The 15874-nt window shown below is 35.0% G+C and overlaps 1 protein-coding gene across 4 annotated transcripts in view; it reads right to left on the minus strand.

Moving 5' to 3' along the window:
• Positions 1–15206, minus strand: part of LOC120766368 (neurexin-1) — a 30763-nt gene extending 15557 nt beyond the window's left edge. For 3 of the 4 annotated variants that reach the window (XM_040091799.1, XM_040091797.1, XM_040091800.1), the window contains exons 1-14: positions 15093–15206; positions 11995–14128; positions 11748–11881; positions 8846–8990; positions 8077–8130; positions 7870–8008; positions 7650–7799; positions 7386–7573; positions 7159–7317; positions 6943–7095; positions 6705–6821; positions 5513–5897; positions 4338–4708; positions 4134–4254 (exon numbers count right to left, since the gene is read on the minus strand). In XM_040091799.1, the coding sequence (XP_039947733.1) occupies positions 4134–4254; positions 4338–4708; positions 5513–5897; positions 6705–6821; positions 6943–7095; positions 7159–7317; positions 7386–7573; positions 7650–7799; positions 7870–8008; positions 8077–8130; positions 8846–8990; positions 11748–11881; positions 11995–12819 (2941 nt within the window). In that variant the 5' untranslated portion in view covers positions 12820–14128; positions 15093–15206. The remainder of the gene's footprint in view (positions 1–4133; positions 4255–4337; positions 4709–5512; positions 5898–6704; positions 6822–6942; positions 7096–7158; positions 7318–7385; positions 7574–7649; positions 7800–7869; positions 8009–8076; positions 8131–8845; positions 8991–11747; positions 11882–11994; positions 14129–15092) is intronic. The other variant, XM_040091798.1, reaches the window with a different exon arrangement.
• Between the last annotated feature and the right edge of the window lie 668 nt (positions 15207–15874).

Raw genomic sequence — 15874 nt, forward strand, 5'->3', positions numbered from 1 at the left:
GGTGATGCTGATGGCAATGGCTTAATGCTCTAGAATTGGAGACATCAGGCAGCAATTTTTAGACTTGCGATTGTGGAAAATCACTCATGCAAATTAAAAGTTATAATTTGTGATAAGAAAAGTATAAATTACAAATATACATACATACATAAAAAAATATTTTTTCTGTGTATTAGTTATGGAACATGCGAAATATGCGTGTTGCCGTTAGAGCGGCAATTTGGCGCCATGCATGCATACATACGCACACACGCACACACACAACCAGGTGCAGCTGCAGCTAGGGTGGCGGTGTTGGAGAGCTAGGATTGGCGCGTGTATACGGTGGTTGCGTAGTAACAGTGCGACGGGTTTACGAAATTGACAAACTATTTAAGTATGTAAGTATGTAGTAAGTATGCAGAAGTCCGCTACACGCGATTCGGACATTTTTGGTGCTTGTGCGACAATATATAAATAACTAAAATTTCGTTGGTGAAGACAAACACACGTACATTATTGTGTAGTATTGCAAATGCATCGCTACGATTTGTGAGATTAGTTTTAGGTTATGCTTTTTTTGTTTTGTTTTTCTGCAGTACACGAATATATAGAATTAGAATAAAACACTAGTAGAATATTAGTAATTGGTGCAGATTACAGCCCCGGCGCTTTATAAACATTTTTTTGCCGCAATTGTTAGTGCCTCTTCAGCAGCAGCCACAACAACAGTGGCAACAAAAAAATGCGCACCTGTTCTTGCGTGTCGATTTTTTAATTTCTCTAATTCCTGCTCTAAGAAAAAAAAATATAACAATCTCTGAATTTTGAAAAAAACTTTGTCAAAAATAAAACATTTTTAATTATTAATTTATCATATATAAAACACTATACAAACCTATACAAATTATTTTTGCACTTTAACCTTTCTTGTAGCTTGCCTTCTGTTATCGTGATAGTATTTTGCAGTAAAATTTACTCAATTTCGCACTGCAAAAACATTATATTCCCGAAGTTACAGAAAACACGAAAAATGTTACCGTTACCTTTCGAAATGTACGCGCTGTGAGAATATGTATGTATGTATAATTAAATACTTATTTAATATCGTTACAGTTACATTTTATGTAATTATGTACATTAAAAATGACCAAAGTGAAATTTTGCATTGTAATCCATCAATCCATTAAAAAATATATGTCAGATTTAATGAAACATATTTCCACTGCAAGCAACCAATTTTTTGCTGATATTCGCAGACATTTTACACAAAGATTTCCCTATGATGAAGTTTTCATTTTCTTATTTTCTTAAAGCATGCACTTTCAGTACTATTACATTTTTGCTAAAGTGTCTTTAGTAAATTCTAACTTTTCTTGCTGTAATTTAATCTATTTTTTTCGCTCCAGGGAGAGGTTAAGTAAAAATCAAAGAAAATTTTCAATTTCATTTTCTCTTAAAAGAAGGCAATTTGGTATTGAGGCAAATGAAAACACGACATCAAGATTTTAAAAAGTTTCAAATTTACAAGAACAGAGGTTGAAATGTATGCGTTCACAGGGCACCCAAGTTTGTATATTTGTATAATACTTATATTCAACCAGTTGAACTTCGAAATCAGTTTTTATAACCTTAACACTAATAAAATCGGTTTTGGAGGTTATGTTTGCAAAATATATATCGAAATTACAAAATATTTATATTTCTGCTTCTCACAACTTTTACATAAGCTGTTTGGCAAACAATCGAAGAATACGTCCGCTATCGCCGCTCATTTTGGAATATTTTTCTGATCTTAAGCGGTTACATGGGTTTACGGGTTTAAAAAAATTCTTATTGAATTCTACAATACCTCTAAAATATTGTCCTAAATTTTCAAGTTGATCCGAATAATAGTTTCGAAGATACAGCCTTGAGAACATGTGAGCTCGCTAGCTAGGCTAAGTGCGCCGTCTTTAAACACGCTGTTCTCGAAGATGTGTTTTTGAAGCCGGTTGGCAAGATTTCTCGAGAACTACTCAATATTGCGATACAATTCTTAAAGACTTGGACGAAGGATTTTGTTCAATTACAATTATTTGAAAAAAAAATTTTGCGAAAGTTTCACTAATAATTTAATTTTTTTTGTAAAAATGTCTGCCAAAAATCCAATTATCAGTATACATTTTTTTTCCAAAAATGTCAGAATTTCTTTGTTAATAGTGTATGTTTGTAAGAATAAAAAGTTCTAATAAAATATTTCATATTTCATATGAGAAAAAAATTGTTGAAAAAGGGCTGTTTTTTACACGAGGAAACCCATGTAACACCTTAACACACTTAACAAAGAACCAAATTGAAGTCAATCTAACAATTTCTTCCGAGATTGCACCATTCGCTTAGCCAATATTTTATCTTTTAAAATGAAAAAGTTTTATATATAAACACTTGATTCCGATCGTTCAGATTGAAATAAAAGCTGGGTGCAAAATTAGAGTTCAATATCCCAAAAACTGAGGGTCTATACAGGCAGACGAACGGATGTTGTATGTATGTATTTTATAGGGTCTCTGAAGTTTCCTTTTGTATGTTCCAAATAACGTGGCAACCTGCTATACACTGTTCAGGGTATAAAAATTTAGCACGTGAAAACAACATCTGCTGAAATTTAATAGTTATATAGTTTTAAATAACCTATAATATACAATTTGCCAATTCTTTTCTTTTCCATTATTTTCTCACTTCGAAGTTCTGTTACTGGCCTACCTCTTAACATCCCTCACAACATTTTGTAAGTGCCGATTAACCGATCTTGGCAGACTTTCGGAGTTTACAACGTACTTTATATATTTAAGAATGTTTAGTATTCAAAAAATATTCATATAATTTCTTAGAATTTTTCGAAAAGCTTTCTGGTGCCCCATGATCGTTTATAAAACGAAACAAATTTAGGTACAAGTAACGTTTAAGGTACGGTAAGTAAATATAAAATTGTAACAAATGAATTTCATAAAAGCAGAATGAATTTATAAGATGTATGTATGCATGTATGTACTATGTATAAGTGATTGTATGTATTAATGTGAGTTGTCATATTTATAAATACGATTTTCGAGGTTCGCTGGTGAAGTGATGATCATATATTATTTTACAGGATAAAATAAACGTCGATAAAAGGAAATATGTTTTATATGAAAGTATGCAAACAATGATACATACAATATACCAATAACAATTTAAATACGATAAAATGAATCGAGGAAATGAACTGTAAATTATATAGTATTTAATTGACAACAAAAATATTTTATACGAACATTTAAATGAAAATAACAACACCTTTTGTATAAAAAAAGGATTTTTTTATTCAGCCTTTGGAGTTTATAGCATGGCAAACTAGTTTTACCTAATTTAGGGTACTTTCTGTTCCTCTCAACATTGAGTTATGGGAGATTGACTCCACTTATGATTATACGGAAGATGTAAAAAGGCCACGAGTAAAATTCTTGCTATTTTTGTCTACCAATACGTTAATTTGACATTTATTTGGATTCTGTTTTTGTTTATTAATGCATCACGCATTTGACAGGTGTTATTGTTGATTAAGTGATGGTGGTGATTTGGTGATTGGTGATTGCAAAGTAGGTAGGTATTTGTTAACATTTTCTTGAACAAAAAGTACAAGTATTTTTACGTTTGTTTTAACGAGTATTTACAGTTAACAAAAAAAAAACAAAAAACAGATTCAAATGAAATACCGAGTACGCCTGACAGAGACGAGACCACTGCACTGAAACTCATACACATACATAATATATACATATGTATTATATATACATATCGCAGATAGTTGTGTTTGTTCTTCCGTGGCCCATTGACGCACTCGATGAACAAAATACAAAATTGTTGGGTAATACAAAAGTAAAAAGCAAATCACAAAATTATAACAAAAAGCAACCAAACTTAAACCATAGAAATTTACAATTGTTGTTCTTGCTAAGAAGTTCGGTTGTTTGTCCCCTACGCTTATTATTGCTTGATTTACTTATTAACTATTTTCAATATTTCTTTTTAATGTCTAATTATTATTATATTTTTTTTAATTTTTGGTAGAATGAAAAAAACGACACGGCACGACACGTAGTAGGGCAAATAGAAGTGCTGGTGATACATACATAACATACCCCTGACAGGGGGAACCCCGTCAACTTGTAGCCGTAGATTGGAGGCACGTCGCGAGAAGCGTATTGTGTGCCAGTTGTTGTCATTCAACACCGATTGACCGGCAAGTAAATTCTATAGAATCACAAAGATTTAAAAGTAAACATGGCACAGCATAGCATTTAAATGCAAAGCAGTAAAGAAATCCTCATATTTACCTTCTCTCGATCACTTAAACGCACACTGGCACGCACACGTCCCGCCACCAGCGCGATCTCCAAGCGATCTGGCGAATTCGACTCGGCACTTGTTAATAGTATTAAGCCGGTGGGTCGCGATGTTTTGAAACGTATTATAAGCTCTTCGGTTTGAGTTTTGGTGCCTTGACCATTGCCCAGCCATATAGTCATATGTTGGCTGCCGTTGAAGGCCAATGTGGCCAACTCGCGTCCACATGTCGGTCCGGCGTATAGTGTAGCAGTGCAGTCGCAAATGGGTCGATTCCAGCCCTCTATGCAGGTGCCACCATTCAAGCAGGGATTGCCGGAACAAACGTTGGCCTGTACATGGCATGATGGCTTCACCGATGCTGCGGGTAAGTGTCAAATATGTAATTACATGCATTTAATAGATTTTTCAAATTATGTTAATTTTTTATCAGAGTGCTCTTAAATTTTATTTAGGGGATATTAGAGATCTTAATTTCAACTGACTAATTCCAAATGGTATCGAAAAATCAGGGGATCAATTAACGGTTTTCGAAAAAATCATTAAGTTTTTCAAAAATATGATTTATGACAGGCTAAAAAACATTACCTTTATATATGCGCTTTAAAGAACATGGTTATGTAAAGAAATGATATGCATATTTCACGTCGACCAGTATTTGAGTTATCTAAAGATCGTGTTATCTCAAACATTAGACACAGATAGTAGAGAGAAATATCTAAAATCTTTGGACTATGCCCAATTCTACCCAAACTAAAAAATATTCTGTGAGATCTTAAAAATAAATTCATTGAATATTTATCAAAATGCTTCTAAAACCGACTAAAAACGAAGTAAAAAAATGGAGAAATAAAAGGAAAATGTTTAATCTAATTATTTTTTTCATTGTCACAACAATTATCTTCATTCCAATTTTTTGTTGTCTTTGACATAATTTTCTTCTTTCTTCCTATCACATGCTAAACTGAATAATAATTATCAAAGCTTTTTGCTTTTTTACATCATGATACCAAAAAGTTGTCGCTATCAGCCATTTGCATAAATAATTGTGTCCGTTTATTTTTAATGGACAAAACATTTCATACTTTCACGTACATTTCAAATCATTTACATCGAACATGTACTACATACATACATACCTCGATATACGTATGCACATACATACCTGAGTCCTGTAAGCGTGCGAATGCTGCAATATCGATTGCCTTGCCGCTTAAAACCAAGTCACGCAAGCAACCGACAAAACCTTGCCGCAACGTTGCCGTCCAGATAGCCGGTGGCCATGCGATATTATTGTACGCTGGACCCGTACCACCGACATACATATGCCCATCCAGTTCCAGTATGGTACCATCGCCCGGTGTACGGAACTCATTCCAAACGCCGTCGACGCTTAACTTTGCATCTCGTCCGTTGCGCCGCAATATTAAATCATGCCAATCACCATCGTCAACTCGACGTCGTGAGGCACGCACCTTCGCCGCACCCGAACCCAAGTCCAAGTGTATGTAAATGTGTCCATTCAATAACTCAATGGCAAACAGTACGGCCTGGAAAATATAACAATTTAATTATGCCTTTTAATTGTGGCGGTAAACAAGCATTAGTGAGTTAAAATGAGTTAAAGAACAAAAGTAATTGAATTACTGGTATGGCGCATGCACTTGCATGAGGGTTAGCCTCAATTCATCATTACACGCCGCTTTTATGCAGCCAGCAGATTCTACTGAAGGTGGTTAATATGAGCAACTCATAAACAACAAGAAAATTATACAAGAAAAATTCCCTTAACCCACTTTAAATATAAGTTTAAATATTAGTTTATTGTTTATTAGTTTTATTGGTGATGTAACCCCACTATTCACATTTTCGACTAGCGCCATGTGTATGGTAATCAAAGTCTATTGATTTTAATTCATATGGCACCCATTTTTCTTGTCTTATTTTTAAACATTTGAAAAGGCTGCTTGAGTGCCTTCCAAAAATTCTGCTAGCACTTCTTGTGTTTGACAATATTATTCAGGCACAACATTCAACATATTTAAGTAAATCTAAAAAAAAACGCATTTTTGTTTACGCTTTTAATAAATGAATGAGAAAAACGCCCAGGGCAGTAGCTTTCCAACGCATGTTCGGAATATTGAAACGATGGAATAATAGTCAAGTTACTCCATCTTTTGAAAATTCGCTCAAATATAACAGACAAATATCACAAAAGAAAGCAAAATTATGGAGTATTAACTAACAAGTAAAAAGAGAATATATACCCGACACCCATAAGTCGGCACTGCTTCCATTTAGAGTATTAATAATCTCTTAATACCGCAGTATTTTCTCATTGATAAAAATATACTTACATTCTTCGAGCGCGGTTGTTTCGAGCCTGTGGCCAAAATAATCAATCCATTTGGTTCCTTGGTGCGAAATTTAAAGGATATAGAGCTTTGTTTGCCAGTCTCCCAAGGTGGTAAAACCTACAAAAATCGTGGTTTACATAAGCACAAGCCAAGTTTTAGACATATGTATGTATGACACAATATAAAGATAAAATACAAATAATCAAAATTTGTCTATAATTATAAAATGAACTCATACCAAATGCGATTCCCTTGTAGTAAACGTAACTGGGTCCTGTGGATCGCCAATGGGACACTGATATTCGACATTACCTGCGACTTGAATCAGTTTTGAGCCACTTTTAGCCAAATCAATGAGGTTTAATAATAATGTATCGGCAGAGAACTCAACCTTTTGAAACATTATTTATTTAGTATTTATTGAAAAAATTATAATAATATATAGGGTACTAACCTTACGAAGACAGCCTACAAAATTATTATGCACACGAGCACCGAGTAGCGCGCGTGGATTGACGGCGCCACCAACATAAACACGAGACGAAGACAGCATTGTAAATTTGCCGGCAATATGCGAGTGATCGGTGTAAACATCATCAACAACGGTCACAAGCTAGATTATAAAAGGTTTCGAAATTATGCGAAAACTGAGTTTACAAATTCTGGAGCAAATTGACTTACTCTGCAGAAGCTTGTTATCGAAGAGATTTCTTGAATTCGTCGATGTACCGTTACTTTGTGCCATTGATGATCATCAAAACGTACCTTGGATGGTTTGATATGCATTTCCTGTTTACCGTTAGCTAAACCCATTGTAAGTGAAACGCCGCCATCACGTAGCGCCAAATTCAGGTAATCAGTACCGTGCCCTGATTATGTGGGAGAAACAAGATTGGCAAATGCACTTGCGTATATACTTCCTTTTTAAAGTATGTAAATACAAACCTGTATAGAATAATAAACCATTGGGTTGACGAGTGCGAAAGTATAGCGTAATGGCATCCTGAGCACTTACAATGGGCTCGGCACTAGTTTGACCAAGATCATACGACAGGAACTGTTGACCGCGAAATGTGGCTTCAGATGGCGCTTTTTCTGCAGCGAAATGAGGTAAGTATTTTATTTTTGGATTTTCTATTTTGCAGCAAATCTGAGTAGAATTTACCTTTTTCACAATATTGTCCATCATATTCAAGATTTCGACACTCACATATTGGACCCGAATCGGTTGAGATGCAAATACCGCCATGTTGGCAAGGATCACTTCGTTCACAAGCATCTGTGGTATTACCGCCGCGTACACCCTGGGTAACAGAGAAATTCAGAAACAGATTTGTATAATATATATAGTAATTTCTTCTTAACTACTTACCCTAGGTACCTTCTCCTTTGGCATTTCACCGTTATCGCAAGGGCCGTCGCCACACTGTCGATTAAAAAAACAAAAGCTTATGCAAATAGTGTTGTTAAAAGAATTCAGTATAACTGAACAGTGTCCGTAGAAGCCAAAGACCTAAGTAGTCTAATTTTTATACAGATGGCCTTGGGTTAAAATCCAGTTTTGGATACTTGGGTGGACATACATTCCAGAAAATTTATGGCACGAAAAATTTGCATATAGATCCACCTTTAGAATTGGTATGGACCTCCTTCAGCAGATTTTTTAATACGCATACCACAAAGAGAAGGAGAAACTCTATCGGGCTTATAAGAGAGTGATGAACGCTGGTTATATAATAAGTGAAAACGTGAGTAACAATCTTTTGATTGTGAATAAGGTAGTTTCAGAAGAATAATAATAAACATTTTACAACAACTTTTTCTCCTTTAAGGGAAATTTCGTGTAAGGAAAGATCATCTAAACTTTCTTTTTATTTTATTGTAATTTTCTGGAAGCAAAAAACATGAAGGTGAAAATTTATTAGGAAATATAGAGCTTAGATTGACTTAAGCTAAGTCAGGTGCTTTAACTTTCGGTGAAAAATCTGAGCATATCCTCCAGCTGCATTTCACCATCGTCAAGTCTCGAATAATTTTATCACTACAACAAAAATTATCACTTTTATCTTTTATCTTTAAGTCGGGTTATGTTACAATTAAAATAGTTAAAGAAAAAAATATGGCCAGAATCTGTTAATTACCTTTATATCTCGTGGCTGCTTCATTTCCTGACGGCGTGTCGCCCCACCTGGCTGGTCGGCGTATACCAAATTGCGAATGGCACCCCGGAATCTCGGCTCGAAGATCACGCTTGGCAAGGCTAATAATGCCAACTTTGTGCTGTACCTACACACCATAAAAAATGTGTTGATATGCACAAACACATACGCATTAGAAGATATTCCGTGTAAATTTACACTTAACTAATTAATTTTGGTCTTTTCGCATTTATGTGTACTTATTATCAAATAAATACACAGCCATGCGTGCATATGTGTCACTCACTTACATGTCGCTCTCACCAAACTTTCCATAAGCAGATTTACGCGAATACATTTTCTTTAAAGCAAAGTCTTCTGAGAATAATAATCATATTCTTAAAATACATATTTTAACATTTTTTGCAATTTAATTGTACGGCGGATTTTTCGGCAGAGTAATGAGGACACGATTATATCATCGAAATAATGAGGCAATTTAGTTGTTCTTGTTATAGCAGTATTATCATCAAAGTCATCTAACGATATGCCCAGGAAACGTGATGTTTAGACATGGTCGGCCCATAGGGAGAAAGACGTTTGATGTGTGGTATTCGTGGGGCATGCAAACTGGTGATTAAAGTCATGAGGAACTCATTGCACATAGATTATATATTTAGTATGTCGGGGTCGACGCTGGATAAGTTAGAGTTTAACCTGCTACAGTATCCAGGGAGAAGTTATGCAAAGGCGAATTAATTAAGCCACGTCACGAATAAAATGAAAAATATCCCGTTGAATCAGAGAATATTTTTTGAAAACTATGAATGAATATGTATGTGAAGCATTAACTAAACCAAATAACGGAAATTATTATATTCAAATATTGAATACGTTGACATAATTTCAGAAATTTTCATATACATAGACTTCTTTAATTTAATAAAAGTGTGTAATTATCAAAATGCTTTTCATGAGGAAAAGTTGTAATAATATATCTGCTGTTTTACTTTCTCTCATTCTTTCATATTATTTAGTAACCTAAGAATAAAGGTCTCACCCACCCTACATATGCATGATAAAATATTTACGAAATGTTCGTCTTCAAAATAGATATCTAGATAGATCTGTTCTAGTACAATAAGTTATTTCAAAATGTTTTGATGATACACAAAAAGTACCAGTAAGAGTTGAATCCTACATCAAAAGGAATCTCGACATGTGAAGGAGCGATTTTTGAGGAAAAATCAGATTCAGCAATCGGCTTGAAATTTCTACACGATTTTCTTAGATATATTTATTAGAAAATCGTAAAGGGAAAAATATTTTTATAATAATTTCGATTTTTCAAGACACTTTGAAATGCAGAGTTTCCACAAAAAAAAGATTTTTTTGAGAAGCCGCCATAGAAATCGTCTATTTTTTTATTGTCCCTGATATCTTAGCAAATTTCGTTGCTTTCAGGTGTCCAGATTCCGATCTTATTCATGAAAATATTGAATGTGCTCTCGTACGTAGAAATATCTAGAGTGCAGTCCACACATTACTTTATTTTACCTAATGAAAATCTTCCGCTTCATAAGTAATTTGTATGGACTACTCAGAAACAATGATGCCGCCAAATACCCAAATATCGGTACTCATAGATTTAATACATGATCAAGTTAGCAATAAAACAATTTGCCAAGGCATTGGACATGGAAGGATGTTGTTTTGGTGACATTTGTAAAAAAATTTCAAACTTAGTATGGCAAAGTTCAAAGGTGGATTACTTTATGGTTCTCCAATACGGCAAATAATGACAGATATGGATTATATTGAGGTTATAACTGGTCTTATCTAATTATCTAAACTACTGATTAGCAATAATAATAGTAATTTAAATTGATGTTACGATGGCAATTGAAAAAATTATCTATCCTACTGATAATTTGAAGTTGAAGCAGTAAAGTAAAGTTTAGGAGGTATGAAGGTATTTATAACATTTGTTTACTGATTAATATAGATAATTTTTTCAATTGCCATCATAACATCAATTTAAATTATTATCACCAGAGTAGTAATAACTCTAGCCTCTATCTTTTCAAAAATAAGCAAGCACTAAATACCAAACTATGAAGAAATTGTGCAAAATGTGCTGAAAACTGGTCATATCTCTAGGGACACATTTGAGTATCAAGTTGAACTGTCTCCATAATAATTTGGATACATTTTCGAATAATTTTTGGAAATTACAGTAGGAACAGCAAAAGCGGTTCAACTAGAATTTAAAAGGAATGGAGGAAAGGTTTCAATGTAGATGGGATTGTCACACGATGACAAGTTAACAATCTGTTAACCTCGATGTGTTACTTTCCAAAACATTACAATGATTTTAATTATTTACTTTCATATTTTTTTGATTTTTGTAAAGAAAATGAAAAGAAATACTCAAAAACGAGAGCAAATCTTAGGAAACTATTATTAGTTTCATGAACTGTGAACACAAATGTGTCCAAAATCGTTCTAATATGGAAAAATGGAATGACTTAAAAAAAACTCACAAAAAAGCGCGCTTTTCTGACTAAGCGTGTCAGAAAATCTATAAAAAAATTCGTGGACGCCTTCGAGTCCCCCATTGATCTCCACAAATCGAGTAAAAGTCTGTTCTGATTTAAATGATTTCCATCATATAGTATCACAACACAATTAATGTCAAAGCAAATGCCAAATAATCGAGCTAATTTTAAGAGTAACAATTCTAAAGCTAATCTTGTAAAACCTTTAGAGCTGCAAAATAATTCTTAAGTCCTTAAAGTATACATATGTAATTCACGAATTCTTCACGATTTCTACAAAATTAGACTCAATGGCAATAGTTTGGTGAGAGGACAAAGCATTTGGTATTTCTCGGTAGATAACCAACCAATTTGGCATGCCGCCTACATAGACGTCAGAGTTGGTGGCAAATTTTCCAAATTGAAATTCCTTGCCCTTGGTCGTACTACTCTGCGACACGCCATCCACAATCAGCGATGTTTGTTCATCATTGCGCAACACCTACAAGCATAACGACAGTACTCAAATATATTTACGTAACAACAAATGCAAACATACTGCAGTACATCTAACCTCACACGGTAGACGAAAGCACCAAGCATACACCCACTTACCTGTACTTTATGCCAATGGCCATCATGTAATTCCCTGCCGACAGTTATGATATGCGCTCCACCGCCCAAATTATAACGCAAACGCAATGCACCCTCCACCAGTTTCAGCTCGAAGAAGTCATATGTACCGCCATCATCGGTGTAAAGCACCAAGCCGTTGGGCTGCTCAGTCTTAAACTCCAGCTCCAGCGAGCCATTGAGTCCCGTATACCATTTGCGAAATTGGGCGAAAGAATTTTGTGAGCCATCCAGCTGGAAAGCGTGGCATGGCGATAGAAGCGCCGAACACAACAGCACCAAACCGGTAAGGGCATACGCCGAGGCGGGCACATTTGTCGGCAACAGCGTTTTCAACTTTCGGCGCTGTTTCAGCCGTCCACAACTCGAATAGGGCGAATATGACGGCACATCGTCGCCAGCTTCTGGGCAGCCCACAAGCTGTGCCACTGCAGTTGATGGGCTCGTTGTTATTGTTGTTGTGCTTGTTGTTTTTGCTTTGATGCTGTTTCTGAATTTGTAGTTTGCATTGATATTGCCATTGTTCCTTTGCTGCCGCAATGTTTGCCGAAGTGGCAGTTTTTGTTGTATAGTTTGCAGTTGGTGCCTGCTATTGTTGTTGTTGCAACAGCTACTGTAGTCGTTGCTATGCCGATTTATGAGACGACCACTAATGCAGCAGCCGCAGCCACAACTACTGCTACCGTGACATGTTGTGGTACCATTAGAGAGGTAACTAACGGCAGTCATTGCAAATGCGCTGAAATTGTTGTTCCTCCTTCGCACTGTGCTGCCTGGCAGCAGCTCACAAGGTTCGCCTAAGGACATTCTGCTGCTGACTTCAAGCGTGACACTGCACTAGTGTTGCATATTTTTCGGCTTTGCGTTGCGTGTATACTAGATGATTGTGTAAGTGTGTGTGTGTGTATATAAGTTTTTTGATATGTTCAAAGTATTACGCATAAACGCGAATTCAACGCTGCAGTTTGCATGTGCAGATGGCATACAACAAACCAGCTGCCTCTACGCCAAAAAGCACACTACACTATTATTTAAATTATATCCCCACTCCTATACAATCGTGCTTTTTACTTAGTTTTTTTCTTTTATTAACTGTAAATGCATTTCGCCTTCAAGTTTTCACTCCCGATGTCCTTGTTAAGTTTTTTTAGCTGTGTGTGTTTGTGTATGTTTCTACACGCACATTAGTGTAGGTGTGTTTGTTTTTCCCACCGGATGTGGTTGTGAGTTTCTATTTTTTACACTTCGGCAGCACTTGCTATTGAGTCTAGCATATCGCTGTCGTTAATTTGTATATATGTATCTTGAAATCCTTGAAGTTCCTTTACATTTGACAAAATCTCTCGTACGTAATTTGTGTAGCTGTTTGTTTGTTTGTATGTATGCGTTCTGACGTTGTTCAGGCACGTGTGTGTCAGTATGTATGTGTGCTGTTTACGAGGATATGTGAGTTTGTGCCGTCGCGTATTACTATAACTGCTTCTCATGTGCATTTAAATCGCGTGTAAGTTTCATTGAATTGCATTTACGCTCTCAACCCTCTCACTCTCTCTCTCTCTTTTAACTTCCTTTGATTATGCTTTATTTTAGTCTTTAGTATTTGTTTTTGTTTGCTTATGCACCAATGCGTGTGTTTGTTTTTACAGTTTGTTTTATGGCGTCTTTTCTTTTGCTGCGAAAGCTTTCCGGGAGCTTTTCTCACGGATTTTTATGTACACAGAGCGTTTTTATCGTGATTTCGACGAACTCTACCTCTCTTTCTTGCTATGTGTCGGAATTTTTCATTGATTTCGTCACTGTATTGGTTGTTTATATGAACGCGCATAGGTGAACTGAAGCAGGCAGCGCTATTGAGTATGCTATTAAGTATGCTAAGTTTCTTACATGTTTTAACTAAGTAATTTTCGACATAGAAGCGGACGGTTGGTCGGTGTTACGTAGTTGATTGGTTAATTATTTTAAGGTTGCTTAGCTAATGGATTGTTTTTGCTTTATACTAGATTTTTACGCTTAACGTAACATCTCTTCACACTACACTTTACACTCATTGTTTTATGTTATTTTATTTGATTTGAAAAGCCAAAAAGCATTAATGACCACATTTGTTATATATTCTCTGCAAGTAGAAAATGCATTTTTCACATTTTAATGCCAATATACATATATACTTTTGTTGAAGGTTATGTTATATTTAATACTTATATTTAATTTTTATTTAATCAATTAATATTTTAAATATAACAATTATTTTAGATATTTCTACATTTTTATTTTTATAATTTTTTTTATTTACTTTATTATATTAATTAATTATTATTTTTTTTTTGATTACATTATAATATATATATTTTTTATTATTAACTCTTCAATATAATTTCTCATTAAACACATTCACATTAATTTGATAGCATAGCCTCCAAATGCTCGTAGCAGCTGCCAGAGCTCCTACGTCGGTTGCTGCTGCTGCTGTAAAACCAGTGGCTACGGCTATGACCACTCAAGTGCTACTAATGTTTGTTGTTTTTAGGTTACAACAATGTGATGGCAAAGGCTTTGAGGGTCGCGGAGATGCGTAGAAAGCTCAACTGTCTACCCTTACCGCTCAATGCCACATTTCGTTCGCAATCATTTTGGCCCCTCAATCTAAGTACATGTACATACTAAAATTGGTGAAAAAATTTACCAAAGCAAATTTTCACTACAATTTTTAGCATTTCTATATGCCTGTTTAGCAATACGAAAAGTTAACAGCATACAATTCGATTAGAGGAAAATAATACATTTTGTCATACAAATCATTAAATAACGTTTAACTCGAAATATAAATTTTCCATTGATTTTTGCCCATAAAACACACGCACATACGTACGCACGTCATGAAGTACCACTTTTCAGGTCTCTAAGTGCTGGTTGCTCATGTACGGCTGATGGAAAATTAATATTTAGTGCACCCAACATTTAAATTCTTTGGTTTTCACTTTAAGCCAATTTTCAATTTCGAATTCTTTTTTATAAATTTATTTAAAAATATTAACACATTCGTTATTTCCGTTATATATTTATTTCTCCCTTTAACTTACACTAAGTATATATTTTTGCTTATTCTGCAACTGAAGGATTTTCTATTAAATAATTTTTCACAATTTTTACATTTCACTCTGCCAATTTTTGTTCTATTATCGATCCACACTGCAATCGCGACGAAACTAGACTGCAATTTTCAGCACTGTGTATTCCTGCGTAGAGTTTTCAACGGGATGTTAACATTCACACACGCACACACACAAACACGCACACATATCATGCTCTCCAAGTTTTGGCTATAGGACATAATGTGGAAAGCTCATTTCGTTCTATTCACAAAATAAAGGAAAATACGAAAATTGGTCGTCGTCGTGTAGTGTTGGCGTTGTTGTTAGTATTAGTATTGGTGTTGGTCGCGGCAGCAGCATACCGTTATATCGTAGAGTAGTCGACAGTTGAGCTTTACTTTGACGTCTTTATGAGGCGTTGCGGTAGCGACCATATGTAGGCACACAGATGTACTCCCACATATTTGCACACACACACACACACATGTACTCATTCATGCTCGTAGTAATTTTTGCCTACAATCATCAACTTGATTTATACATACATATGTATGTATGCACATGCTTACACCTACACCCGACAGTTTTCGGCGGTTGACACTCGCAAGTTGAGAAAAGAGTCCAGTGCATGGCCAACAAGCAGAGAGGTTCATAACCTGCATGTATATGCAATTGCATGTGTATGTATATAGTATGTAATAGGGTGTTCATTTATTTGACTAAAATAATATTTTTTTTAGTACTTGGTACTTGGTTATTTCGTGAGGCTT

This window comes from Bactrocera tryoni, chromosome 1 (genome assembly GCF_016617805.1).
Source record: "Bactrocera tryoni isolate S06 chromosome 1, CSIRO_BtryS06_freeze2, whole genome shotgun sequence".
NCBI classification, from domain to species: Eukaryota; Metazoa; Arthropoda; class Insecta; order Diptera; family Tephritidae; genus Bactrocera; species Bactrocera tryoni.